This window comes from Ambystoma mexicanum, chromosome 6q (genome assembly GCF_040938575.1).
Source record: "Ambystoma mexicanum isolate Mex_15411 chromosome 6q, UKY_AmexF1_1, whole genome shotgun sequence".
In the NCBI taxonomy this organism is placed as follows: domain Eukaryota; kingdom Metazoa; phylum Chordata; class Amphibia; order Caudata; family Ambystomatidae; genus Ambystoma; species Ambystoma mexicanum.
In genome coordinates this window covers 29,498,810-29,526,652 of record NC_090937.1, presented here as the reverse complement: position 1 = coordinate 29,526,652, position 27,843 = coordinate 29,498,810, and the positions used below count along the sequence as shown (strand labels likewise).

At 46.8% G+C, this 27,843-nt stretch overlaps 1 protein-coding gene across 4 annotated transcripts in view; it reads right to left on the bottom strand.

Moving 5' to 3' along the window:
- Positions 1 to 27,843, bottom strand: part of CDS1 (CDP-diacylglycerol synthase 1) — an 865,373-nt gene that overhangs the window by 241,931 nt on the left and 595,599 nt on the right. For all 4 annotated transcript variants that reach the window (XM_069630399.1, XM_069630400.1, XM_069630402.1 and 1 more), the window contains one exon: positions 12,167 to 12,254. In XM_069630399.1, the coding sequence (XP_069486500.1) occupies positions 12,167 to 12,254 (88 nt within the window). The remainder of the gene's footprint in view (positions 1 to 12,166; positions 12,255 to 27,843) is intronic.

Below are 27,843 nucleotides of genomic sequence, written 5' to 3'. Positions count from 1 at the left end.
GCTGTGGTAATAGCGATCGCTCTGGTAGAATGGGCTCTCGGACGGCCGGGCAACGGTCGGTTTGCCAACCGGTGACAGTTCATGATGCAGCCAGAGAGCCATCTGGAAATGGAAGCCTTCGAGAGAGCCTTCCCTTGATTTACAGGTCCAAAATTCACAAACAGCTGTGAAGTCTTCCAAAAAAAACTGCAGCACTCTAGCTACATCCAGCGAGTGTGAAGTCCTCTCGGCCGGCGACGCAGGCGACGGGAAGAAAACTGGCAACACCAAGGGTTCGTTGAGGTGAAAGTCTGACGGCTCCTTGGTCATGAAGGAGGGGTGCGTCCTCAGCACCTCTCTCCTTTCGTGAAAAGTCAAGTATGGAGGCTTGCAGGATGGGGCTTGGATCTCTCCCACTCGTCTTGCGGAGGTGATGGCCACAAGAACTGCTGTCTTCCATGACAGGAACTTCAACAGTGCCGAATGCAGAGGCTCGAATGGTGCCCCCATGAGCCTGGTCAGCACCATGTTGAGCTCCCACGCCGGGGCCCGAGCCTTCACTGTGGGAACGATCGGAACAGTCCTTTCATAAATTCCTTCACCAGGCGATGTGACCACAGGGATGGACATCCTGTAGTTCTGGTGTATTGGGAAATCGCTGCCAGGTCTATCTTGATGGAAGCATGCGCCAGTCCCGCCTTGGCCAGCGACAGTAGGTACGGTAGCACTTGAGGGGCCGTAATCCGTAGAGGGTTAATCTTCTGTGCACGGCACCAGACAGCGAACCTCTTCCACTTGTGTCTGTAGCACTTGAGAGTTGAGGACGCCCTGGCCTTTGCAAGGACCTCTTTGCAGTCCCCCGGGATATCGTACCCTCCAAACTCTAGTGCTGCAGGAGCCAGGCCTGCAAGCTCAGCGACCCCGGGCCGTGATGAAGGATGGCGCCTCCTTCTCTGGAGAGAAGATCTGCGTCCGCCCACAGTTTGATCGGTGTCGACGCTGACAAGTCCAGAAGGTCCGGGAACCAGATCTGTCTCGGCCACGCCGGTGCGACGAAGATCATCCTGCACCGGGACCTTGTGAGTTGATTGATGAGTCGGAGCAGCAACGGTAACGGAGGGAACGCATACAGGAACAGTCCGTCCCAGGGGAACGAGAAAGCACCGCCCATGCTCCTCTGCTGAGGAAACCTGCTGGCGAACCACTGGCACTTGGAGTTGGTCGCCGTCGCGAACAGGTCGATCTGGGGTTTGCCCCATCGTTGGAAGAGTCGATTCACTTGATCCTGGCGTAGTTCCCCACTCGTAGCACGAGCGCCGCTTCCTGCTGAGCGAGTCAGCAATGGTGTTTTTTATTCCTGCCAGGTGGAAGGGTACCAGAAACATCCCCTGAGCGACGGCCCAGTGCCACAGATCCTGGGCCTCCTTGGATAGGGCTGGGGATCTGGTTCCTCCCTGCTTCCGGATGTAGAACATTGGTGAGGATCTTCACTGACAACACCACCACACCTTGCCCTTGAGGGACGGGAGGAACGACCCGAGGGCCTAGAACACCCCTCATAGCTCCAGTATGTTGATGTGGAGCGGCCTCTCCTCCGGGAGCCAAAGGCCTCTCGCGTGAAGATCTCTGGTGTGCGCTCCCCACCCCTCCAGGGAGGCATCCGTCATCACTGTCACCTGGTGTACTGGGGTCTGAAAGTCTGTGCCCGCTGCGAGATGCGCACAGGTGCCGCACCACCGAATTGCTAGGCGGAAGCCCTCGTTGAGCGAGATCTTGTCCTCGAAACTGCCTGCCACTTGTATCCAAGGGGCATCGAGGAACTCCTGTAGAAGACACATCCGAAGCCTGCACAGGCACACCAGATAGATGCACGAGGACATCATCCCGAGAAGGGACTTGATGGCCCTCACCCTGGCCACGTCTGTGGCCAGCAGACGCTGCACCTTGCCCAGGATGGCCTTTGTCCTTTCCTCCGACGGCGAGGCCAGTCGCACTACTGTATCGAGCTTAGCTCCCAGAAACAGTGCGACCTGCGACGGAACCAGGTGGGATTTTGGGAAGTTGGAGAATCCCAGGTCTGTGAGCAGCCGGACGGTCTTCGCTGTGTGTTCGACGGCGAGTTCCCTTGTTCCTGCTCAGATGAGCCAATCGTCCAGGTAGGGTTAGACGTGGATCCCTTGCAGGCGCAGCCGCGCCGCCACTGGAGCTAGGCACTTGGTGAATACCCTGGGCGCCGACTTCAATCCGAATGGGAGGGCCTTGAACTGGTAGTGCCGCCCATGGACTACGAACCTGAGAAACTTTCGGTGCCCTTTTAGGATGGGGATGTAAAAGTATGCATCCTCCAAATCCAACGACGATAGGAAGTCGCCTTCCTCCAGCTGGCCCAGCACGTGCTGGAGGGTGACCATCCGGAACTTCTGCGCCTTGATGCATTTGTTTAGCCGACGCAAGTCCAGGATGGGATGCCATCCTCCCGTCTTCATTCTGACGAGGAAGTATCTTGAGTATACTCCGGAACCCAGGGCCTCTTTGGGACGAGCTTGATGGCTCCCTTCTTGAGCATCTCCCTTACCTCCAACAGCAGTTGAGGAACGTGATTTTCCTTCCTGGCCCCGGGAAATTCTAGAGTGTGCCCGTGGGCCAGTGCGGTCGGTGGAGATGGACTCCCACACGCCGACGAACTTCGTCAGCCGGCCTCCCATCGGGTTGCTTCAATGGGGGCCCGACGCAACGGCCGGTTCAGTCTTGCTTGGCGGCGGCCTTGCTGCCTTGGCCTCCAAGGCGACGACGGCGAGATCCCCCCGACTTGGCTTGTCCCCTGTAGGCTTCTTGCGACGAGGAACGGGCCGCCTAACGGTATGTCGAGGAGCCGCCGCCGAACCCTTGGGAGCCACCTTGCTTGCCTACGGAGCTCCGAAAGGGCAGCCGTCGTAGCTGCAGAACTCCCAAGGCCCGAGCCGTCTCCATGTCGGCCTGGATGGCCTGAAGGGACTCATCCACTGTCTTCCCAAACAGATTGTTCCAGTTGAAGGGCATGTCCAAAACATTGGCTTGTACGTCCTGGCGGAAATCCGTCGCCTTGAGCCACCCCCGCCGTCGAAGGCAAACGCTGTTGCCCAACTGGCGGAAACCAGTGTCTGGCTATGTCCGTGGCCACCGTTATGGTGTGGTCCGACGCCACCTCACCCTCCTGTAGGATCGCCAGGGAGAAAGTCCAACAGGGAGGCAATGTTGTACCACAATTCCCTGTCGTAGCGGGCCACAATCGCTAGGGCGTTGGCCTTCTTAATCGTCGTCGCCGCAGACGAGATGACTCGTCGTCCCATGGCATCTAGTTTCTTTCCCTCGCCGTCTGGCAGGGAAGTTGAAGCCAATGCCCCACCCGCTTTCTTCTTGGTCGCTGCTGAGACGACCGAATCCGGGGTCGGTTGTGCTCTAAGGCACAAAGGGGCGCCGTCGGGGACCCGGTACTTCTTCTCGTACCTGTCCCTCTTGGCAGGCGTCGTGGACGGGTTCTTCAGGAGAGCAAGTCCCTCGTCCCAGATGTCATCCAGCAACGGCACCGCGAGGACCGTCTTCCTCTTGGCCTCGCGCTGTTGGTAGAGGAAGCCTTCCTTCTTTTCTACGGGGCAGAGCTGGAAAAGCTTGGACGCCCTTGCAATCATGGCGTGGAAGGAACCAATTTCGTCGGGTGGGGATGCCCTAGGAATCGGCGACGGGAGGTCAGTCCCGTCGTCACCATCGTCGTCATCCGTCCCCGTCGTGGCTGTATGAGTTCCCATGTCATCCCTCAGGACCGGGGAAGGAGACAAAGGCTGAGAGGGACGTGAGGGTTGAAAGGGCAGGGCTGGATGAATCATCCTCTTGTTTGGAGGGCTTCCCGACGGACCCGGTTCAGTTGGGTCGTCCATCGGGGGTAGGGGCAATCTCGTCCTTATCTCTGTGCATAAGGCTTGGATTGCCGTCAAAATGGCAGCCGAGTTGTCCTGTGGCTCGGGCTGTGACGAGCTGCGACGGTTGCTCCTCCTTCACGGGAGCCTAGTCGTTGCCACCCTCGCTCTCGTCGTCCCCCTCATCGGGATCCCTCCAGTGGGACCGGGCCTCTTCCAAATTCTTGTTGAGTCCCTCTTCGACCAGCTCCTGCTCGGAGGCTGTGTCCATGTCCGTAACGGCCACCCCCCTCTTTTTCCACCGGGGTCTTCACGGAGATCTTCTCGATGGGCTTAAAAGAGGATTCCCTCCATTGAGGCAGGGAAACTGGGCCCCGAGGTCGCCTCCACTGGGGTAGCCTCCACAGGCTTCGCCAGGGCCGCAGCGACTCCCTCAATAGAGGCCTTGGCCGGGTGAATCAAGGCCTTCACCACCTTGGGCGCGCTTGAGGCCTTCACCTTAGGGGGAGGGTCACCGCCTTGCTCCCCTTCGGCCGGTTCCTTCGAGATCGACCGTGGCCTCTCCAGCAGTTTAGCCGGGTTCTCGGATTTTCTCTTCCCCGAGCCAGAGCGTTGGCTCGTGGTTGATGGCGTCGGAGAAGGTGCGCCCTGCCTGGCAGCCGAGGATCCCAACCGTTCGGTGCTCCTGGTGCCCGCGGACTCGTGCTGCTTTGCCTTCTGTTGGGCCCCCACCGCCGGGGCGTCCTCACAGGACTTAGAAGACCGCTCTGACTTCTTCTCACCTGCTGGGCTCTTGCCTTCCAGCCAGTTGGCGAGACGGGTCAGACGATCCCTCATAGTCCGATCCGACATGTTCATGCAAAATGCACAGTCCTTCTCCACGTGCGTTTTGTCTTCGTGAATACAGTAGAGGCACCTCGAATGCTCGTCCTCGAACACATTCTGTAATCCGCATCCAGGACCGTTCCTAAATAGATTGGATCAGCGTGTCGAGCTTCCTTTCTCCCGGGCCATGCCCGCGGGGTAGGCCTCAGAAACTTCTGGAATCCTCCAAGAAGCGTAACTCGATGAAAACTTCACCCTTGAGGGGCGTAGAAAATTCCTAAACGGCTCCCCGTTGATGGAAGTAGAAACGGTGGAGCTTGAGGCTCGATTGAAGGAAAAAATGAGCTAAAATTCTTTGAAAAAAACGCAATAAAAGCTCGAGAGCTATAGCACGAGGACTCCCAACACTTGAATGTGCGGTAAAAATCTGAGGATGGCTGCCAGGGGCGGGGCTTAGGGAGAGTGCAGTCATTGGCTGGGGGCAGTATGACCCAGAGACCAGTGATTGGTTACTAAGAAAGACAGATCAGAAACAAAACTGATACTGATTTTTTCTTTACCGAGGATTCCCAGCCTGACGACGGGGAATATTCATGAGCATGTGAATCCATGCCAGACCCCATGCTGGAGAAGAGTGGATGGAAGCGTTTGAAGGATTAAGGGCGGTGGGAAACCAGGATGCCCCAAACAAAATTGACACTTTTAAACATTTGGTAGGGAAAGAGGTGAAAGGTGAAAAGTGTTATTACAGCCATTCCAACTTGAGAAAGAACAACGTATCAAAAACTGATATCTGCCATTAGCAAAAGATTGGTGGTCCCTCCCAATCTCGATTATGAAAGTTACACATTTAACCAGTGCACATAAGGACCAAGTGAGACAGTTGCACAATTTGTGTTACGATTACAAAGAAAAGCAGTGTACTGTGAAAGGTGCACATCGCCACAGCTTTGGAGACATCTTCTAAGAACACCTCTCACGTTGAAAGATATCCTGGATTTGGCAAGAGTATATGAAAGGATTGAGACGCAAGCAGCCAGTATGGGAAACAAAAAAGAGCTGGATACCGTAGCTGAAATCAGATCTAACATACATGGACATTCCCGATGCTCAAATGTGATGGCCTGCCAAGACGCATGGGATGGTAACGGCAGAAAGGGACTGAAAAGGCAGTCTTATAGATATCGATTTGAATTTCCACACACAGGTCGATGTCCAGCCCTTGGTCGGAGGTGTATGCGAGGTGGTCAATGAAACCACTTCCAGATCATGTGCAGAGAGGGGGGGGGCATTATTACCAACATGCAGACAGCGTAATATCAAATGGGACACGGCATATTGAGATTTCCCGTTGTGAGGTCATCCTGGGAGAGAGAAAGCCTAGGACACAGCCAGGACTCGTCCGGATGGTGGGAAGCTCGCAAAATGGAGCAAATTAAAATGGGACTCAAACATGGCGGCAAGTTGCAATCATACCAAAGAAAGGATCAGAGGAAGGGTAGAGGAATGTCTGTGGAAAATATGTATGCAATTTCTCCAGTTGAAGAAAACCACGCAAATGCAGGGCTGGCTAATACGCCCTTGCAATTTCTAAAAAAGAGACTCAATATTTAGATGGAAGGTGGACTGTCGGAAATCATTTGATACAATTAAAAGTGAACTTACAAATGATCTGTTTGAGGGGAATAGCTCAGAGGCAACGTGCTCGCCTTGGAAGCAAGACGACACGGAGCGCCACAGGTTCGACCCCCGGGTCCGTGCTTAGAAACCACTGGGCATTAAACGCGTTATAAATAACCTATCATATCATATCAAAGGAGTAAAGCTGATCTCACCAGTCAGGCAGCTGTTCACCTCAATGATACTAATGGGTGGCCAAGCCTAGCCACAAATCATTTTGAGAATGGGAAGGTGGATATGGACAGGAGGGATGTGCAAACACTAGTCAGAGCAAAAAAGGAATTGGCCACAACAGGTCCAGGGCAGACCAATGCACAAATGCTAAGAAGTTATCGAAACGGTTCTCATGAAGTGAGTGCGCTCCCATTGAACTTGTGATTCAATATCAGCTCAGAACTTACATTCCACAGCTTGTAAAAGGTGAAGAAGCAGGGGAAGGGGAAAGTGAGAAAAGAAAGCAAGACAAAGATTGGACAACTCGCAAGAGGAGAGCTGAAGAACATCAGATGTCAGTAGGTGAAAGTGAGACCGTACTGGTTCGGCAGAAACAGCGAAGGAAGATGGGCTCCAGTCACGAGCCAGAGTCACTAAAAGTCACTGCCGTCAATATGCACATTGCTACTGCTATGAAGGATGATCGTGAAATGACTGGGGATGCTTCGTTCTTTCATGAAATGTTCCAGGTTGATTCAGATGGAGAAACAGAGAAATGAAGAACCTGTTGGTCTCATGTCACTTAAGGATTCTGGACATTCCCCAACTTGTTTGCATGGCCAAAAAGCTCTAAGGGACACAGGTCGCCCTCAAAGGACTATTCGCAAGCCTTCTTGCCCAACTGAGCAAATGTAGATGTGAACCTAATGGGTATAGGGATTATGAACTTCAATGATAAGTAAGGGGGGGTTGTTAGGATGTAAAGGACTGTGGAATGGAATATGAAATGTACGGGGGTGGAACAGGGAGTGTGGGAGGCTGAAAGGTCAGTTGGAATTAGATATTAACCCCATTAAGTGCCGAGGACGAGGGGCATTCCCTCCCTGTTGCCAAGGACGAGATAGCTCGTCCTTTTAGGCACTCTTTAGGCAACTGTAATCCAACCCCCCAGGCTATGTGAGGGGGGAGGTTCCTCTTCATGGCCCGGAGGTTGGATTACCTTCAGCCCTTTTCAGCTGCCGCGGTGAAGAGAGAAGGTAAGAAGGTATTTTTTTGCCATTAAAGTGGGGTGGCCCTCTCCCCCCCACCCTAAGTGGGGAGGGGAAGAGGGCTACCAGTAAAGTGTGGGCAGGCCCCCCAAAGGATGGGGCCTGCAGGTCAGGGCACCCATCTGCCCCTACGGAGGGGCCCAAAAAACAAATACTTTTTTTTGGGGGAGTCCCTCCCACCGACCCCCCCCCCTGCTAAACCACCAGGGAAATCTTTTATTGAAGGGGGGGGGATTTCCCCCCCACGCAAAATGCATCCCTCCCTGGGGGCAGATATCTGCTCCTAGGAAGGGGCACAAGGACCCCAGGGAGTGCTGCATGAGATGCCCCCCTTATCTGCCCCCAGGGAGGGTTGTATGATATGCCCCCCCCTCCATTTGGGGTGGGGGGGAGAGGGCCACCCCCCCTTTCCATAATTCCCTGGTGGTTTAGGGTGCCCCTCCGCCCCCCCCCCCCCCAACATGCACCCAACCATTTTCAAATTTTCTTTTTGTTTACCAAATTCCCTGGGGCAGAAGGGTACATTAGTGTGTCAATCTGCCCCCCAGGGTGCCCAAAACCTACAGCCCCATCCATTGGGGGGCCTGTCCCACGTTTTGAGGTGGCCCTCTCACCCCCCCACCCCAAATTTGAGGGGTGGCACATCATGCAGCCCTTCCTAGGAACCCCAGGGAGGGCTGCATGAGATGCCCCCCTCCATTTGGGGCTAGATTGTTGGTGGTGTGAGTGGGCCATCTGGGGAGATATTTTGGTGGGCTGGGACACAATTGCAGGGGCAGGCCACACATTTCCCCCAATGCAAGCAGAACATTGGTGTTTCCCTGTGAGTGGATGTCTCCCATGTGGGTTGACTGTCTGCAAGCCCAGGCAGCACCTATGCCTGTGCTACGTTACAGATGTCACCTCCGAGGAGGAATGGGGATCCCGTCAGGGTTCCCTGGGACTGCTGCTATACTTGGGGATGGTCAACCCACATGGGAGACGGGTGCCCAAGACCAGGTACGTGATCCCCAACCATCCTGGTATTCTGGCTGGCCTGCGTTACAACTTCTCCCTCTGGGAAAGGACGGGGAATGTCCCAGGCCTCCCGCTAACCACCGCTGGGCTTGTGGACGTTCAACCCACACTGGGAGACAGCCGCCCAAGGCCGGGGACATTACCCCTGACTTTCCTGGAGCTCTGGCTGGCATGCGTTACAGCTTCTACGTCTGGGAAAGGTCGGGGACCCTGCCCGAGCTCCCTGAAACAGTTGCTGGGCTTGGGGGACGGTGAAACCACATGGGAGACAGCCACCCAAGGCCAGGGACATCAGCTCCGACCATCCTGGAGCATGGGCTGGGCTGCGATACAGAATTACCCTTGGGGGAGGGAAGGGCACCCTGCCTGGGCTCCCTGGAGCTGCCGCTGTGCTTGGGGACGGTACACCCACATGGTAAACAGATGTCCAAGACCGGGGACATCACCTCCAACCGTCCTGGAGTTCTGGCTGGGCTGCGTTACAGCTTTTCCCTTCGGGGAGGTATTGGCACACTGCCGGGACTCCCTGGTGGGGAAAAGCTGTAACACAGGCCAGCAAGAACTCCAGGGTGGTAGCGGGCCATATCACTGGCCTTAGACATCCGTTAATCATGTGGGTTGACCATCCCCAAGTGCAATGGCAGTCCAAGGGAGCCTCGGCCGGATTACTGTCCTTTCAAGGAGGGGAGAAGCTGTAACGCAACCCAGCCAGAGCTCCAGGGTGGTGGGGGGGGGGCATACCCCTGGCCTTGGGCGGCTGATTCCAATGTGGGTTGAAGGTCCCCATGCCCAGCGTTGGTTCCACGGAGGCCCGGGACATTCCCTGTCCTTTCCCGGAGGGAGAAGCTGTAATGCAGGCTAGCCAGAGCTCCAGCAAAGTCGGGGGTAATGTTCCTGGCCTTGGGCACCAGTCTCCCATGTGGGTCTTTGCAGGGGCTTGGGGGTAATACATTCTGGGGCGATTCGCACAAGTCAGACATCTGTGGATTCCCACAGGTGTCTTTTCTGAAACGCATGGGGCTCCCTGGTTTTCTTGGTGCCTTCGACACCCTAGGCCCAAATCTATAGGTTGTCTCCCCAAACCCGTTGGGGGTTACCAGTGCTTTAGCCTTTTCCCTTTGTACCCAGTGCACAATTTTCACTTTGTCTGGGGTAATACATTCTGGGCCGATTTACGCAAGTCAGACCTCTGGATTCCCACGGGTGGCCTCTTTTCAGAAATGCATGATGTTCCCAGTTTTCCTTGGTGTCTTGGACACCCTAGGCCCAAATCTGTATGGTGTACACATGAGCAAAATTCCTGAAAATCTGCTGTTCGAAAAGACTTGGGGTTACCCATGTTTTAGGCTTTCCCCTTTGCGCCCAGGTAGGTGCACCCACACATGTGAGGTACCGTTTTCGTCGGGACACCTGTGGGAACGTACGACATTTGTTGTGTTTGCGTGGTTTTCATAAAGTTTCGACCCATTTGCTGCTGCCCTTTGTCACACAACCCTTTCATTTCCCAAATGTGATCTACATTTAGTTGCTGCTTTAGGCACTATACACTTTTGTAAACTGCACAAGTCACCTACCCTTCAAAAGGTCTGTCTGTGCTCTTTCAAAACATGTATGCTTGCCCTTCCTCACCACATTTGTTTTTCCTTATTTACAAATGCTAAGTACGCCTGTTTAAGCCGTAAGCATAAAACCCCCGTGTACCATGGCTCCGTTTTTGGCTTGTGGGAATGCTTGCTTGTTTTGTGAAACATTACAAAAAATGTGTGATTTCCTAACTGCAAGAGTCGGGGAATGTAGCAGAGCATTGTTTTTCTCAAAATTCAAAAGAGCCATTGCCGTACGAGGCCAACCATATCCACCACATACCTTTTTTTCGATCATGTTCCTGCTTTTTCCCCAAACTATGGAATTTCTCCCGAAATAGTTGTTGCCTGACCTGCGCAAATCACCCCGTCCGGGTCAGGCTTTTCAAATTCATATTCTGGAGATGTATCCAGACCACTTGCTGACTGCAAGCACTCATAAGTCTTGCATCTTAGATTGAGGGTCAATTAAGTCCTCACGGACTGGTTTTGTATCAAATATAACACCAGCAGGTGAAACCGCTTCTGCTGATGAATCTCCTTCATATATGGAGGACATGGTTCTAAAAAAATCATGTCTATTTTCTGGATGAAACACCTTTTCAGGTGGCATAGACTGACATTGGTGTCGATTTTGTCATTGGAGTGAACGAAGACGTCGACAAAAGCGTCGATGTTGTAGTCATTACTTTCGATATTGTTGAGGTAATTTTCGACACCGTCGAAAGAATTGTTGCCCCGTCGAAGGAGTTGTCGAGACCATCAACACCGTCGAAGGAGACTTCGACATCGTAGACTGTGCACTCGATGTAACCTTTTTGCGTTGGGTCATCGACACCTTGTGCTCGACGACCTTCGATAGAGGCTTCGAGGACGTTTTAGACGAGGACTTTGATGGCGTATGAGAGTCTGATGCCATTTTCTGGAGTTATATCTCCGATTTATGCACCGGTAGGCTTTTTCTAAGAGGTGTCTGGGAAGACTCCCTGGACGACACCCTCGATGATTTTTTGTCAGATTTTCTCGTCTTAGATCTTCCCCAGTCACTTTTTTTGGAAGCAGGGGCATGGTCTACGTTAGACTTTTATGGGGGGGTCTGGGACACATTGTCAACATTTTTTAATATAGATGCTCTGAAAGCTTCCCACTTTCTTGGGGAGTCATGTCTCGACTGACATTTTATAATTTCCTCAGCCAACGTCGAGGAAGAGGGAGATGGTATCATTTTTTCTTCGCCTTGTTAGAGGAAAAAGTGGACTTCCTGGATCTACTCCTCGACCTAGATTTTCTATGACCTTTTGCTGAAGACTCAGCTGAGTCTTTTCTCCCTCTCGAAGAAAACTGAGTATTCCTCTCCCATCGCCAGTTTACCTCTGTTCTTTTAAGGCCTTATGGGTCATCGAATGACGGGAACCGCACTCTATACAGTGGTCGGAACCGAGGCACCAGAGAATTCCGATGGAGATCAGTTAGCGACATCTTTCTCCCACATTTCTGGCATTTCTTTAATCCAGTCTTCGGTGTGGAAGGATTAGATGAAGACTACATTATGGTACGAACTGAAGCGCCGTTTTCTCGATCCGAAGCGAAGCTAACGAAAAAACGGAACTAAGGCCAATGGGCACGCTCAAGGCATTTATACAGCGGATGACGTCGGCGCTCAGCGGATGGCGCCGAGGGACATCGATGCCATAGCCTCGAGTGGAGCGCCCTCTGGTGGAGAGAGAAATATTTCCCGAAGCAACAAAGTTGAAGTTAAGGATGCATCTAAGATGAGGAATACGTGGGAGGATGCAATCCATTCAAAATACTCAGACTGGATACATTTTAAATTACAAAGTATGTTTGAAGATCCCAAACTAGAAGAAACATCTATAGAAGCTGGATCACAATTTATCACCCACATTTAGCAAACCATACATTAAGGTTTTTGGGTAAGGACCACATACACATTCTTTAAAAACATAAGTGTGATTTTGTAAATTACCTTGATTAGTGGTGTTCTTCCAAAAAAGAATCCAAACAGGTAAGCCATTATATCATTGCATATAACTATTGAGACTGGCACAAGAAACCTAAAGAAAGAAATTAAAGATATTTGACATCTTAAAATATAAACATTGTAGTTTCATCACTGCTATCTGAATTAAGGTTGCTCTTTAAAACCCATTTTATTAACATGTTCAAAATGGGGAGCACATAAAAAAGACAATAAGGTCAAAATGGCAGTGAATAGGAGCAGGATCATTTAAGAGACAAGACAGATACAATTCTAGCTAAGCTTCATCTGGTCAATCGGGAGAAAGGGTATCATTGATCTAACTATGAAAGCACATTCCAACGCTTAATGACAGATTATCCCCAATCATTCCATATAAAGTAAGGCGCATCAGAAAGCCCAACCCAAGATAGTCTACGGCCACCCAGCTAACGTCATGATCCAACCGTCACAGTAGTTGCATCTGAATATATGCTCATCAATGTTGCCATAGTAGAGGATGTTGGCATGGTCAGAACCGAAAGGGATGAGATCCTTGGTGGCTTGGATGCAAAGGGGTAGCTGCAAAGAAACCTTTTATCTACAAACCACTGCTGGATGTTAAGAAGAATTAACAACTTCTCAACACGTCCAGGCAGTCATTCAACCTCAAAAGAACCAGATTGAGCAATGGGAAATTGAGACAGCAATCTGAAGTACCATACACCTCTTGAGAAATGCTATGCTACTGTCCCAAAATCAAAAGTTACTGATTTCACAATTTGTTATCCCACATGTTTCCTAAACACATTTTGCTAATGGTCTAACTAAAGTTCAGATCTACAGAATTAACTAAAAACAAAGATCAGGTTTGTGGCATTCTGTCCCCAATGAGCGTTTCCCAGAAATTAAAGGATATCGTTATACAGTACTGTAGTTTTCATCCTGTATGTGCGTTGAATTTCATAAATCCACCTATGGAAGCAGTGTGTCATTTTCCTGAATCCCATATGGCGATGTTCCACCTCATACAACTTAAGCTCAAACTAAGGCACATTAAAGACCCACATGCTGACCCCCACAAATAAAAGGGTCCCTGAGGTTGGATTACTGTGGCTTCATCAACCTGTTAACCAGGTCGTTGAATCGCAGAAGTAGCTCCACTACAGGTACTGGATCACTCTTTACACATTATTGAAAAAGCTCGAAATTTGATCTTGCCACTATGTAGCGATAATTGGCTTTTGACGAGTAAGAAAGGGTGTGCTGTGTGTATGTGAAAAATTGAGGGGGGGGGGCGAAACTGACTTTTTATGCTTGGCTAGTACCTTGCAACTTTAAATGTTTACCCCGAACGAAAGGCACGTTTCCTAGTCTTTGAGCTCTCTGGGGCATTTAATACATCTGGAAATCTCATTGACATCTTCGGAATAACTGATATTTGCAGTCAGGGTTTTGAGTTTGTGTGCCTCTTGTTTTAGCAAATAATCACCAAAAAAAATTAGAAAAAGAGGTGCAGCATCAAACCCTCCACGCCCCCCTCCCGAGGCTCATTGGGGTGGCCCTTGGGCTACATCATGTCCAAATGTTATTCAATTTGTGTGTGGTGCTACAAAGAAACTGACTACACTTTTTCAGAGTACCATATTAGTGTGTTGACGACCATAGTTGGAACTTGGGACATCTAGTAACCAAAACAATGCCTTAGGGGTTACAGGGGACTGCAATGCCAAATACTGCTTTAAGGTGAAATATGCTGAAACATAATACATACTGATCCTGGGTAAACCAGTCCGCTTCCTGTTCAATCTTGGCAGACTCATGTCCAAGATGGTTACCCTCTAGTTGGGAAAATGGCTTAACTAGGTCCGCATACAACTATTTCAATATGTGCTAATTTCCAATTCTCCATATTGCTGGAAAACCACCATTGTCAGTGTTAGTGTTAGTTCAGCATTACTTCAGATACAATCCATAGGCCCAAGCACACAATACAATAAAACCGTACACACAACGAAAAACAATTTAAAAAAGGCGATTTAAATGTTTATCGCACTCTTTAAATCGCTGCTGTTAAAGTCTGCAACAGTGCTTTTCTAATTTCTAAGGTCCTGTATGAAGATACATTTGTAGTCCAAGGAACAGCAATATTCGGCATGAAGAGTAAATATAATAGGCAGGTCTGCATTATCTGAAATGTTTCATTCCCATGACAGGGAGGCCACAATTCTGTCTGAATAGAGCGCGTTTGGGACACAATTGTAAGAAATACAGGAGGGGACTCAATAGATGTGTGGACGTTTGCAAGGTTTATCCTTCAATCTACCCAGAGCTGTATCTAAAGGAAGTATTTCTGGTGACTAAATTTCTTTTAAACAGTGCATCAAAATTAAAGAATCCTTTTTCTTTACAGGCAACGGTATAAAAGCGGGTTTGTTCTAACATTTTAACAGCCGTTAAGCCTCTCCTTTCCTCGCATTAACAAGTGCACATACCGGATCCAGAAACCAAATTCGGCTTTTAATATCAGACAGCACTTTAATGTGGGTAAATCATTGACACTGAGTATTATTACAGTTCGCAGCCTTAACTTTTTTCTGTATAAGAGAAGCTATTACCCTATTCCCAATGGACATACACACAAGAGAAGTCTGACATAAATCATATCTTTAATATAATTCATACCCAATTCCCTCTGCAGTGAGAATGTTGAAATTAAAACTAGGTACAACCGATAATCTTTAGAAACATTGATTTTCCACAATCCAAGTCCGATGAATTTTCAAAACCCCATCGATCTGATCTATTGAGCCCCACAGCAGCCACTGTGGCCTTACAGATATTAACCATATAATATTTGCCAGCAGTATCTCAATATTTTTACTCCATTGAAAAATACAGCTTTTTTTGCTTATTTTAAATGCTTGATATCTTAACCATGCACCACTTGCATTTTCTGTAAAGAGAATTAAAACTCTACTTTTTGTAAGCGTATTTGGTTCAGAAAAATATACAATAGTTTGGCTTCTTTAACCTAATTAAGTTTTGTTGACATTCATGGACAGGTCCTTAGATAACATAACTTGGACAGGAATCAATAAGCGATTTACAAGCCTTTTTAAATGACGTTGTAATAAATGTTTTAAACTGGACTGAGTGAAGGTTTTTTCACTGTATTTGATCACAGATTAGTTTATTTTTAGAACAGTTTACTGATGGTATCGTTATTTGGTTAAATTATCCCACAAATTCCATTTGTGCTTGTTACCATTTTTTTTTTACCCGTAGGCTTTAGGCATGAGCAAGTAGTATTTTGGAACACGAGAGGCCACAGGCAATTATGTACAAATGTGAAGTCCTATGTGAATATTCCATCATTCTCCAGGAGATATGGCATCTGACGCCAACTTATTTGGATGAAGAGTAGGTTTCCTTTAAGCTTGCTATTCAGGGTCTTCTCGGGTGGCTGTCCGAGAGCCAGTTAATAGCAACAAGTAAATACCTTGGGTTTATTGTTGGAAGATCTTGGGTGGCGAAAGACCTTATTGACACAGAATATAATTGTGTGGGAATTGTAAAGATTTACTGGAACCCGGTCAAATGAAATGTCAGCAGCTTTTTAGCTGAACTTTCGAATATACTGTAAGACTGGTTATAGCAACAACAACAAAAATAGGAGGTTAGTAGTGGTAGCTGGGGACTTTCACTCTTCTTGTTTTAGATACAGAAATGGAAGATTAGATAGAGCCAGGCAAGGAAGCGATGACTATAACCAAATTAGCACAAGTGGTCAGAAGTAAGACTCAGACCAGAGGACATTGCGTAACTTCAAGTTTAAGTAAAAGAAAACACCTCACTTTCTCCATTGCTAAGAGGGGATTCCCTTCCTAGAAAACTAAAAACGAAGCTTCTTGTAAAAAGTCAGAAAAACCAAACAAACAGTCCCCGGTCCCAACCTATCCAACTACGTGACCCTACCGTCTAGATAAAAAAAAAAAAAGAATAATAAAAAGGTTTTCACTCTGGGGTCTGTCAAAACTTACCAGCTAACCCCCTGATTTCAGACTTTCTTTACTTGCAAATGTTCGTCCCAAGACATTTCCTGGAAGGGGTTTTCAAAAGTAGTCCAATAAATGTTGCTTTCAGCAAAGCACAAAAAAAAAAAAAAAAAAAAAATATAATCACTTAATCCTAGTTCATACATTCAAAAAAGCTTTCAGTGGCTTATTCGACTTCTCTGACCAAGATAGTTGGTTTTCTTTGGTCAAACTTGCTCCCTCGAGTCTCACCACTTCTGGGTAGCTTCAATCTTGCACTTAATTCAGCGTTTTCTTGACTTTCATTATTTTCAGAGTTTCTCTCTCTCAGAACTCGCCTCTGCTGTGGGCTATGTACCCTTTTTCTTCTATGGGCTTGACAAAAATGCCTCGGTTGATTTTCTTTATTTAGGGTTTCCTTGCTATCATTCAGGACTCATTGGTCCCGTTTTAAATTGTCCTGGGGTTCTTTAGCCCGTAATCGATTTAGGGTTTGTATTACCCAACTCCTAGCACTCAACTGCCCAGTCTCTTCTTCCTGCGCGATGCCCACATACGTGACTCCTCATGGCACCTCTGCCAGGAATGGTTGGTGATGTGTTCATTGCCATCTGTCTCTGTCACTTCTTGTGGCGAAGGCCTTCCCGGGACCCCGTCGGAGCTTGTGGCTCGGGTCTTTCTTTCTGGACGTCTCAGCACTGGGGTAACAGAGCTTTCACCCCCCCGCCCCGGCTTCCTGGACTCAACAAAGTTATCTGGGCTACGAGCCCACCACATCCTCGGATTGCCGTATTGTGCTTTTATTCATTTATAGATAGTGCTGGGGATTTACTTAACCGGGAATTTTTAAAATACTTGTATCACTTTATCGTTTTAGCAAATTACTTTATTACCTTGTGTCACAATCATTGTATTTTATTCATTTGTGAACTGCTCGTGTATCCGCTTTACTTCGCGGTGAGCCTTATAGCATTCTAGCTCACTTGGAGTGGTTTCACCATTGAGAACTACAGATTCCATCAGAACCTGTAGTTCTAACGCATTTTTCTTACCACGTCAGGCGTGTAGGGGCCGGTTTGTTCCGGTACGTTTCCGGGCATGCCGGGGTGCGCACCTCTCTGCATGTGATTTGCCTTAGGATGTAAGCGTTTTGTAACTATTGCTTAACTATGGCACCCACTTCAAACGATTCCTCCTCTTGTGTAAATCTAGTATCCTCTATACAAACAAGGAGACAGTTAAGGCTAGTGGCGCTGCGTAACCAGGAGTCTGAAGCAGCTCGCTCACCGGTACACCTACGACCCGAGCTCCTTAATGCCCTTACTACACACATGGAAGCTTTTCCCTTGGCCCCAGTGATGCATGTGGATTTTCCCCCCGCAGTGTTCTCCCCAGACCAACCTACCGTAGTTAATATGCAAAATATTGCACACCTCACCAAGCAGGAGTCAAGTCCACCTCATGTTGATATCTTGCCCATCCTCTCCCCCCTCCCCACTGGGTTAGCGCTACCTGCAGGGGTGTGCAAGTTGGGCCAACCTTATGTGCTGGTCTCTTGAACACCCGCTCCCAACGCAAACATGGGGTTGAGATTCTAGATCTGCTGGTGTCCACAAATTTTGACAATTTAGCGCAAACAGAATCTTGGATAGACCAAGAGATACCAACAGAAATGCTCTTGGCCACCTCCCAAGATCACTCACTTTTACGGGCAGATGTGGGGGTGTCACACTCTTCCTAAATAAATCCTTACAGTCTAATATGGTGCCTCATGAGCCTGTAGAAGACTGAACATTTCGTTGTAAAAATCAAAATGTCAGACGATACTTCCCTCACTCTAATTGTTGTCTATAGGCCCCCCAACAGTCATGCCATTTTTTGAGGAGCAATTTTTAAATCTCCTAAATTCACCAAGCCTCAGTCCCCAATTCTAGTTATGGGAGATTTTAATTTCTGGCATGAAAATTTAACAGATAACACTACTAGATCTCTTGTGGATGCTTACACTGCCATTGGCTGAGCAAGTTGTGGAGCTTCCGACACATAGCGCGGGCCATACCCTGGACTGGCTATTGGTTCACCAGCTCTCCTTGACCTCCTTAATCATTAGGTCGGATCATTGCTGGTTATCTTTTGACATTATCTCCCTAGCCAAATTGAATTCTAATCCTCGGAGAGAAATTAAGATGCGTAACCTGAAGGCTCTCACAGCAGAAAAGTTTGCACCACTTCTGTTAAAGACGCTAGGCCCTCTTCAGGAATTTGAAAGTGTGGACGACCTTGCCAACCACATGACCAAATCTCTCACTGAGTTTACTAATTCGCTGGCGCCCTCCAAGAGCCGAACTATCAAATCTGAATCTATAAATAAAACTTGGTTTAATTAGGTAATTATTTCCATTACACAGCAGAAACGCGCCTCTGAGCGGAAATGGCACAACAATCCATCTGCTTTTACGTTGGCCACTATAAGACCCTTGTTAAACAATACAAGGAGGCCATTACAAAAGCTAAGTCCGATTTTTACAATAATAGAATTCAGAATGCCAAGTCTGAATCCAGGCAATTGTTCTCAATACTAAATGAGTTTAAAAGCAAACCTTCTCCCGCACCTACTCCGGTAAAAGAGAAGCGCTGGTGTCAGGCCATTCATGACATCTTTACTAAAAAGGTCTCTATCCATCAATCTAACACCCTACAGGTCAAGAACTCGTGCTCATCACATGAGATAGCAGCCATAGCTCAAAGCAGTGGTTCCCCTACAGGCTCCACCTTGTACTTTTCATTTCACCCCCTGTTCCGAATTATTTGTGTCAGAAACCATCGCTGCCATGAAGCCCACCTCATGTCATAGCGATGCCTGTCTGGCGAGCCTGTTTATCGAATGTCGAGATACCTTAAGCCCGTGGGTCACTAAATTTATTAATAGCTCCTTCATTGAAGGCAGTGTAGCCCTATTTTCAAAAGAGGCCTGGGTAACCCCTTATTCGAAAAAGGAATCTTTGGACCCCTTCACCCCAGATAATTACTGGCCTATTACAAATGTGCCGTTTTTAATAAAGGTTTTGGACAAAGTGACACATTTGCAACTTCAGAATCATGTCAAGGCCCACAATATCCTTCTCCCCTTCAATCTGGGTTCGGGAAGGGCTTCGGCACAGAGACAGATATGCTTGGACTCGAGGCCAATTTACTTGAGAATACAGACCAGGGGCTCTTATCAGCTTTGATGCTGCTGGTCTTCGGCTTTTGATCTTGTAGATTACGATCTCCTAGCCGAACGACTCCAATCAGTCGCGGGTTATTCACCTAAAGCTGCTCTCTGGATTGCTTCATTTCCGGGTCCAAGAACTGCACGAGTTAGTGTGGGCAATGTTTCCTCTGCCCTTATCTGCGGTGTCCCGCAGGGGTCCTGCATCGCTCCGATGCTGTTCAACATCTATATGATCCCCTTCCTGCTCTTGCTCCTCAGCCTAGGTGTGTTGGTGGCTAACTATGCTGACAACACTCAAGTTTCAAGGTCCATGTGCCTGGAATGCACTGCCACCCAGCATCAGACTGACTGATGCACCGTTAAAGAAGGCCTTGAAAGCGTATTTCTTCAATCTCTCACCGGACTAGTTTTATTTTGTTTTCTCCGGTCTGCCTCCCTGACCCCCGAGCTTGGTCCCGGTTTTCTCCAGAACTCTGCTTGTAGTTTATTGGTTAGGATTGTTTGTCTTTTGTTTGTTGTTTGCACACCCTGAGGCCTGCAGGCTTGTGGCGCTTTGTACTAAACATTTTAAATAAATACATAAATGATGTCTTGCCCCCAGGATCCCTGCGTGCGGCACTCCAGCGACAGCGTCCGCTCTGCGTGGCTTCTCTTCTCCCATTCTGTCTCACGTCAGGGAATCTCCTTCTCCAAGTAAAAACATCTGTATTCTAATAGGACCCTTGGACCCGGTAAATAACGTGTTTCTGATTATTCCAAATTAAGTCTGACGTGGGTTCAGCATGGGTGTTAAAACAGAAAACGGCTTCCTTAGTTCTATGTCGTCTGTTGTCCCGATGTAGGCAAAGATTACAGATTTCAAAGGTGTCCTCATCCCCCAAAGGGGGAAGTCACTCCCAACGAGAACCTGCTTGCCCAAAGGGAGGTTCTTGAGGAGTGGGCTCACATCCCTAGCCTCAGTGAGTGTGGCTCACCCCTGGGGAGAAGGGACGAATTTCCCGGATTCGTCACAGATTTTCATGGTCTGCATTTCTAAAGAGATGGGATCTCATAAAATGTAATGGGAATGTGGTAAGAGACGTGGAGGGGGCAGCACCTGGCATTGGGGGCCTTATTTGTCCTGTATTAACCACAACTGTGTCAGTCCTTACCTGTCCCACAAATGCTCCAGTTTTAGTGTCAGACTCAGATCACAGTGATCAGAACTTGCCATCTGCAGAGTTCTTGGCATCTGTTGGATCATTGGGTAACCAGGGTCCGGTTGAACGAACAAGCAAACAATCATGCTGGTAACCGAATCTCTTGGGATATTAAGAACACCCATACATTTAATAGCGTAATATATGGTGCACTCATGAAGATGGATGCAGCTGGGAGAAAACAGAATTTTTCTCCATCATTAACAAGTACTTTCCTTAAAGAAAAGCTCTGCTGTGCCTGCCCTAGAAGCAAGCCTCCAGGGTAGCCCCACATTTTTGATAAATTCCATTGCCTTAGAGATGCCAAGAAACGGAAAGGGAGCCAATTGCTCGGTTGGTGCATAAATGGCACCCTATTACAGGTGACGAAGGAATCCTTTACTTGGGTTTCCCTATAGCTGCCGCACCTTCCAACACCTACTATGGGGAGATTATTCTCCCTAAGATATGGAACAAAAATGGGCTGCAATTAAGCATTATATAATCAAGAAAGGGGGCTACAACATTGCTGCACTACTAGATATATACAAAGTTAGCATTATCCCTGAGCTACCCTATGGCTTGTCCATCTTGGAGTAAATGCATATACAATGGTTAAGGAAAATGGAGGGCAGAATTCTGCAGTCAATCAAATATCTGCCACAATCGGTCCCAATAGATGCCTTATGAAATGAATACGGCCTCACGTCAGAGTCTTTATGGCTAGTCCAGAGGATTCTGCTTTATTTAAGGCTAAGGAACTACTACAAGTTCCATAATGAATTCACAAGAATGATTGGGAAAGGTTATGATAAGGGCACTAACACATACCTGTTGAAACTACCCAATACCCCCCTGAATTTCCTTGCCGATATAGATGTCTCCAATGATCAGCTGGCCAATACGACCAGTGCGGAGATCACTATAAAAAGGAAAGCTAGGGAATGGGACGGTATGTCTAACATTGATAAACTCCGAACAAAAAAGATATTTAGAGTACTCGACACAAGGATTCAGGAACAATGTACCTCACAACTACGTGAATAAGCTATGTTCTTAGGCTTTGAAGAGCTTTATACTGTATCTTAATATTCTCCCCACAAGGGTGTATTTGGGCACTCTCACCAGAATTACATATGAGGAATGCATTTGTCGACTTTGCGGGCACAAGGTTGAATCCAGTCACCATATCTCAACGTCCTGCTCCATACGGCTGATTGGTTAATGATACACGTCACATTCGATACAACCAATTTTGAAGCACTATATTCTGCTGAATCAATAGTAATAACATCCAAAGCACACTCAATTTGAAAAAGGCCCTGCAAAAACTTGATATGGCTGAACCCACACACTAAGAACAAGCAAACTTGTAAATTAGCCATTTCTCTCAGATTGTATATAGATACTTTTACCATGGATTTTAAACAAATAATCATGTACTGTATAATGTTTGGATGATAATGCCACATATAGTATGTATATTATTGTAGTTACTTTGCTATTTGGGTTCTGCTTTTTTCGTTGCCTTCTGTATTTTTGTTTATATTTTAAATATTGCTTAAGGCTTGTCTAAAAGCCAATGCTAATACAGCATCAACATTTCATGCTCCAACATGACTGAGAGGTAATGTTAGCTGCTATTGTTGCAAAAAAAGGACATTTCTGGACACCAATCAATTTGGAGCGAAATCCGCTAGAGGCACAAATTAACCAACTCCCAGGCAGTTCTTGGGTCCAGCACTTTAATGCGTTATACACATATCAGGGACTATTTCCTCTAAAGGAAGTGGTGCCGAGTAGGCTAATAAGTGCGTCTTGAGGTTCGAGTTGGACTACGAAGATATCTTGCTTTTGATCAAAAAAGCTAGTAACTCTCTGGCCTCTGGTCTATCTAATTCGACCTTGAAAGAAGCTCCTGTGTTATGGGCTTCAATCTTATTCATTCTATTTTCAAATATTATTCTATGCACGACACCAGAGCCCTGGAAACTCTCATATGTAGTCCATCTACAAAAAGGGGAACAACTAGACTCCTACAACTATAGGCCCATAACTCTATTGGGCGTTGAGAGTAAACAATCAGATTTTCGTAGGAATGTTTGTACAACTCTGAATGCTACGATTTTGAACATCTTGCAATACACAGTTACCAGGCCCAATACCCTGAATATCTTTTGGGGTTTTATTGATTTTTTTTCAGCCTCTGACCTGGTAAATCATAACAGATTGTGGGGGAAACCAGCCTAATTGGAGGGCTCCCGCAGGGTTTACTTAGTATCCTTGGGTACTTACATTTAGATACCTGCAGTCAAGTGCACTTGGACCTTGGGGATAACCTTACGGAAAGGATCTATACGAATAGAGTGCTCAGACAGGGCTGCGTATTGGCGCCCTGCCCATTTAATATCTAGCTATGCGACCTAGGAGATTTATTAGAATGCTCTTCCTTGGTTTCTCCCCTCCTGGGTAATGTTCGCCTCCATTGATTAGCATATGTGGATATCCTAATTTTAGACTAACCACAAATTGGTCTCCACAGGTCCAGTGCACAGCTATGCAGCTTTGAACAATTTAAAAGTGAATACATCCAAAAACCAAGGTTCTGGGATTGAGAAAGAATGGGTTTTAGATGGACAATGGATAATACGCCTCTCGAAGTTACTAATCACTTCATCTATTTAGGCGTTCAGATCTTTGGCAGTGCTAATAACGCGCTTTATTGGACTTGATTTGATGAGGTTAACGTTACATATGATGAAAAAAAAATCTGTAAATACGGGAGAGTTTCATTAGTTCTGGGTATTAAATATTATAAAACAAAAGTTGTAGCAAAGTATGGTATTGAAACCATATTGTTGTTTGATTGTGATGCAATGGATGTTCTAGAAGTTACTCTGTCATTGTCTTATGGTCTCCCTAGAGCGGTTATACGCTTCGAGTTCGGCCTACTGTCCCTCAAAAGCCGAGTGGTCTGGAATGCTTTGTTACTATTGAGAAAAATATGATCCCTTTCAGGATCACTGTTCTGTGACCTACATGTCGTATCAACAGAAAATAGATGCCTGTATCTGGTAGGCTGTACCCCAAAATGTAATAAGATTCTGAACTATTCAAATTGTACACAGGATCAACGGATACAGACCAGTTAGACTGGGATTTGGAGTGGATAACAACATACTCTAAATACAAGCTATATTGCGATCTGGCTAGTTAACATAAAAACGGAGTACTCTTCCGTCATATCTGGAAAAGTTGCCAAATACAAAATGGAGGGCACAGTGTTTGCACCCAGCGGGAGAAGGAGGGAGCCTCGCTGATGCAGACTGCCGGTCAAATGTCAAAATGTCTAAAAGGAAGGCTGCAAGCCCGCCACAAAAGTGCACTTCTGGCAAGAGCACCTCCATGTTAAATGATCGAATAGATTAGGTAAAAGCCATGATTAATGAATTTGCAGGGCTCTTGCACGATACTGATCCTCAGGAAAATAGACCTCCTTACAAGATTATTAAGAACCTTACGAAGAGGGGCAGAGTTGTAAGGGACTGAAAGTTGACGAATTGTAGCGTTTGTCAATGATGAGGTGTCGGTTATGGTTAGTAAGGAAGATGGTCCACCTGATACCACCTCCCAAAGAAACATTTCCCACGCAAGCCCAGCCTAGAAGTAATGCGAAAAGAAACAGGATAATCTGGGGACCCGTAAAATACCACTCCCGGCCCAAGTGCATGAGACACTGTGCGGGCCTCATGCACCTTTACCATAATCTGGGGACCCGTAAAATACCACTCCCGGCCCAAGTGCATGAGACACTGTGCGGGCCTCATGCACCTTTACCCTCCTGTTCGCAAACCGCATCCAACGTGGGATCTGAATGTGGTCCTTACGGCCTTGTGCCATAAGCCTTTTGAGCCCATGGCTACAGTCGACCTTAAGTACCTTATGTGGAAAATGTCCTTCTTGGTGGCTGTGACTTCGGCAAGGTGTACGAGTGAGCTCCAGGCCTTGTCGGTGGAGCATCCCTTCCTGGTTTTTCAGAAAGATAAGGTTGTCCTGAAGACGAATCCTTCCTTCCAAAAGTGGTCTCTGATTTTCATCTGAATCAGTCAATCTCCTTGCCTGTCTTCAACCCAAACCCAGCCTCAGAGGCTGAAAGGGTTTTGCATTGGCCGGATGTTAGAAGAGCTCTTAAGTTCTATCTGTACAGAACATCTGAGCTTAGGAACTCTTCAGTTTTTGGTGACTTTCGGTAAGCCGCAAGGTAAACCCCATCTCCAGATGGATTGCTGCCTGTAGGTCTTCAACCTCCAAAAGGGATTCATGCTCATCTTGTGCGGTGAAAGGCGGTTGCCGTTGCCTTCCAAAAGTAGGTTCCATGGAAGACCATCACAAAAGCTGCTACGGGGGCCTCCCCATCGGCTTTTTGTAGGCATTACTGTCTAGACCTGAGCTCCAGAGCTGATGCTCAGTTTGGCCAAGCTGTGCTTAAAAACCTTTTTCAGTAAGGAGTTGCCATCCACCCGTAATTCCAGTGAGGAGTGATTGGGAACCTCCCATAAGTATGGAGGAAAGGGGTTGGGACGAAGGAGTATAATAAAGTTACTCACCGTAGTGACTACCTTACTCCTAGTCCAGTCCCCTTTCCTCCAAACGCCCGCCCGCCCGCCGTCCCCTCTAATAAGGTTCCTCTGTTATTGCTTAAAGGTCTCAGACCTGGCGATAGAGGGGGACTGATGGGCGATGCGCTGGACGGAGCTGGGTAGGGCGGGGTTGCAGCCGCGTGCGGTGCCCCGTGTGGAGGGAAACGGACACATTTTTGAAGGCAGTGATGCTTTTTGCGGGGTGCCCCGGTCCCGTCCCACGGGACTGAGGGGTGTCCCATGGGTATGGAGGAAAGGGGACTATGGACTAGGAGGAAGGTAGTCACTACGGCGAGTAACTTTATTAAAATAAACATTGTTCTCCATGCCAGGGATACACCAAAAGGAGTGAAGGAAGTGTTGCCTTTTCTATACCATCTGTCTCTAATAAGACTAAAACCCATAATTCCTCTTATAAAAATATCAAGGGAATTAAAACCACCCTTAAAAGTGTGAAAGATTGGAAAAACCAAATTTCCTTAAAATGAACTACATGTCCCAGAATACCATACTGACAGACGAAGAAGAGGGCTCAGAAGGCATGTAGAAGTATAGGCCAGACAAGTAGGCCTAATAGAATTTGCCAGGGTCGGGTAATTAACATGAAGGGCCTGCATCTGAAGTCAATTGCCCCACAAACTCAGTCAGGTTAGGCGGATCATCATTCTCAGCCTTGCCCCCCACGCTGTGGAACGCACTCCCACCCCACTTCCGACTCACTGAAGACCTCACGTCTTTCCACAAATTACTGAAAACTTGGCTCTTCCCTAAAACCGACGCCAAACTCAAACTAACTCTACCTGGATAACAGCATCGCAATGACTTGCCAAATGCTTGATCATAAATAGCAATGCAACATCATGATCCAAGCGAGAAATCGAAAACTAATAACCTCAGATAAAAAGAATAAATTGTACGAGAGCAGTAAAGTGGATGAAGTTAATGAAATGGACGAAATAAATGTAATGGACAAGAAGATCAATGTGGACATGATGAATAAAGCGGATAACAATTCAACTAACTCAAACTACTAGACCTTAAATCGCAATAAAACAAAAAACAATAAAACATCAAAACCCAAGCGAAAAATCAAAAACTAATAACCTCTAATGTAAACTAAAAAGGACAAACAGAATAGAATGAATAAAGTAGATCAAAGCAGTGAAGTGGATAAAAGAATAAGTTGTACGAAAGCAGTAAAGCGGTTGAAATAAATGAAATGGATGAAATGATTGCAATGGACGAAAGGAACAAAAATGGACGAAAGGAATAAAGTGAAGAGAACGGAAAGATGAATAGAGGAGATGGATGAGATGGAATGTATGAGTGCATGGTACAAATAGAAAGTACAGAATAGATGATTTGAGTACATGAGACAGGGATAGTGCATGGGACAGATGGAGAGCACGGAACGATCGAGTACGTGCGACAAGTGACATAGGCTGAACCGATAATGCAGGATAAATGAACGAAGTGAGTGGAGCGGATGAAGTCGGTGGAGTAGAAGAGCGCGCAGAGCGGATGAGGGCATGGAGTAGACGAGGGCGTGGAGCGGATGAGGGCGTGGAGCGGATATATGAATAGATAATCTGCCACTCAAGAATTGCGCCACACTTGTTCAATATTTTCAAAAGAACATTTCTTTTTATTCCTTATTTGCCCTTTGAATTCTTGTTAACACGTGTTTCGGCTACTCAAGAGCCTTTCTCAAAACAAAACAGGGCTTGATTAGGTACATGTCATATTCTATTAGCACAATTATTATGTAATGTTCAAAACATTTTTGTATTCAAAAAGGTTTAGGTAAGAAAAAAAGGTAAAGAAGAAAAGAAAGAGATAGGAAAAAGGGGGTTATGCAATATTAAGTCACGTGTATTTTGAAAAATAAATAATGAATAATAAATAATTCACAAATGCAATACATCGCAATACAAATAATTAAATCAAAATATGCATCCAAATCATAATAAATACAAAACAATATAAGTGATAAAAGAACAGTAAAAGATAAAAAAAATAATAATGGATAATAAGTAAAATAACAAACAGAGAAACAGAAAAAATATATTGTTTAAAATAATTCCTCATACATAAATCCACATTATTATATTTAGGGTTTCAATATTAAACACAAATTCTCATTTGTATTATTTCTATAATGATTCTATCATGTATTACAGTCTACAATATCGTTCCCTCTAATGGGTTGCAGTAAATCTACATTCGACACAGTAATAAATTCATATTTGAGCGCAATACATAGAACAGTAACGATCTCTTACCCGTTAATTCCATAAGTCCCGGGTAAATCCCTATAGTGAAAATAATGCAGAAAGAAATATTTCCATTCCAATTGTTATTCGCACACAGAAATTGAATCTATTAATTCTCCAAGGGTTTCGGTTAAACTCAACCTTTCGTATGACCATAAATTTTAACCTTCCACTTAAAAGTCCATCACATCTACCTCGGCACTCCACACCTTAATTTATCAACAATTTCGGTTTGTCTTATTTGGTTTCACAGTCTCCCCGTTAGCAAAAAGCCCCCGGTCTGAATAAACTCCCATATGGGCATTTGGATCGCCCGACTGCGGGCGTGCAAAAACGTCTCTTTT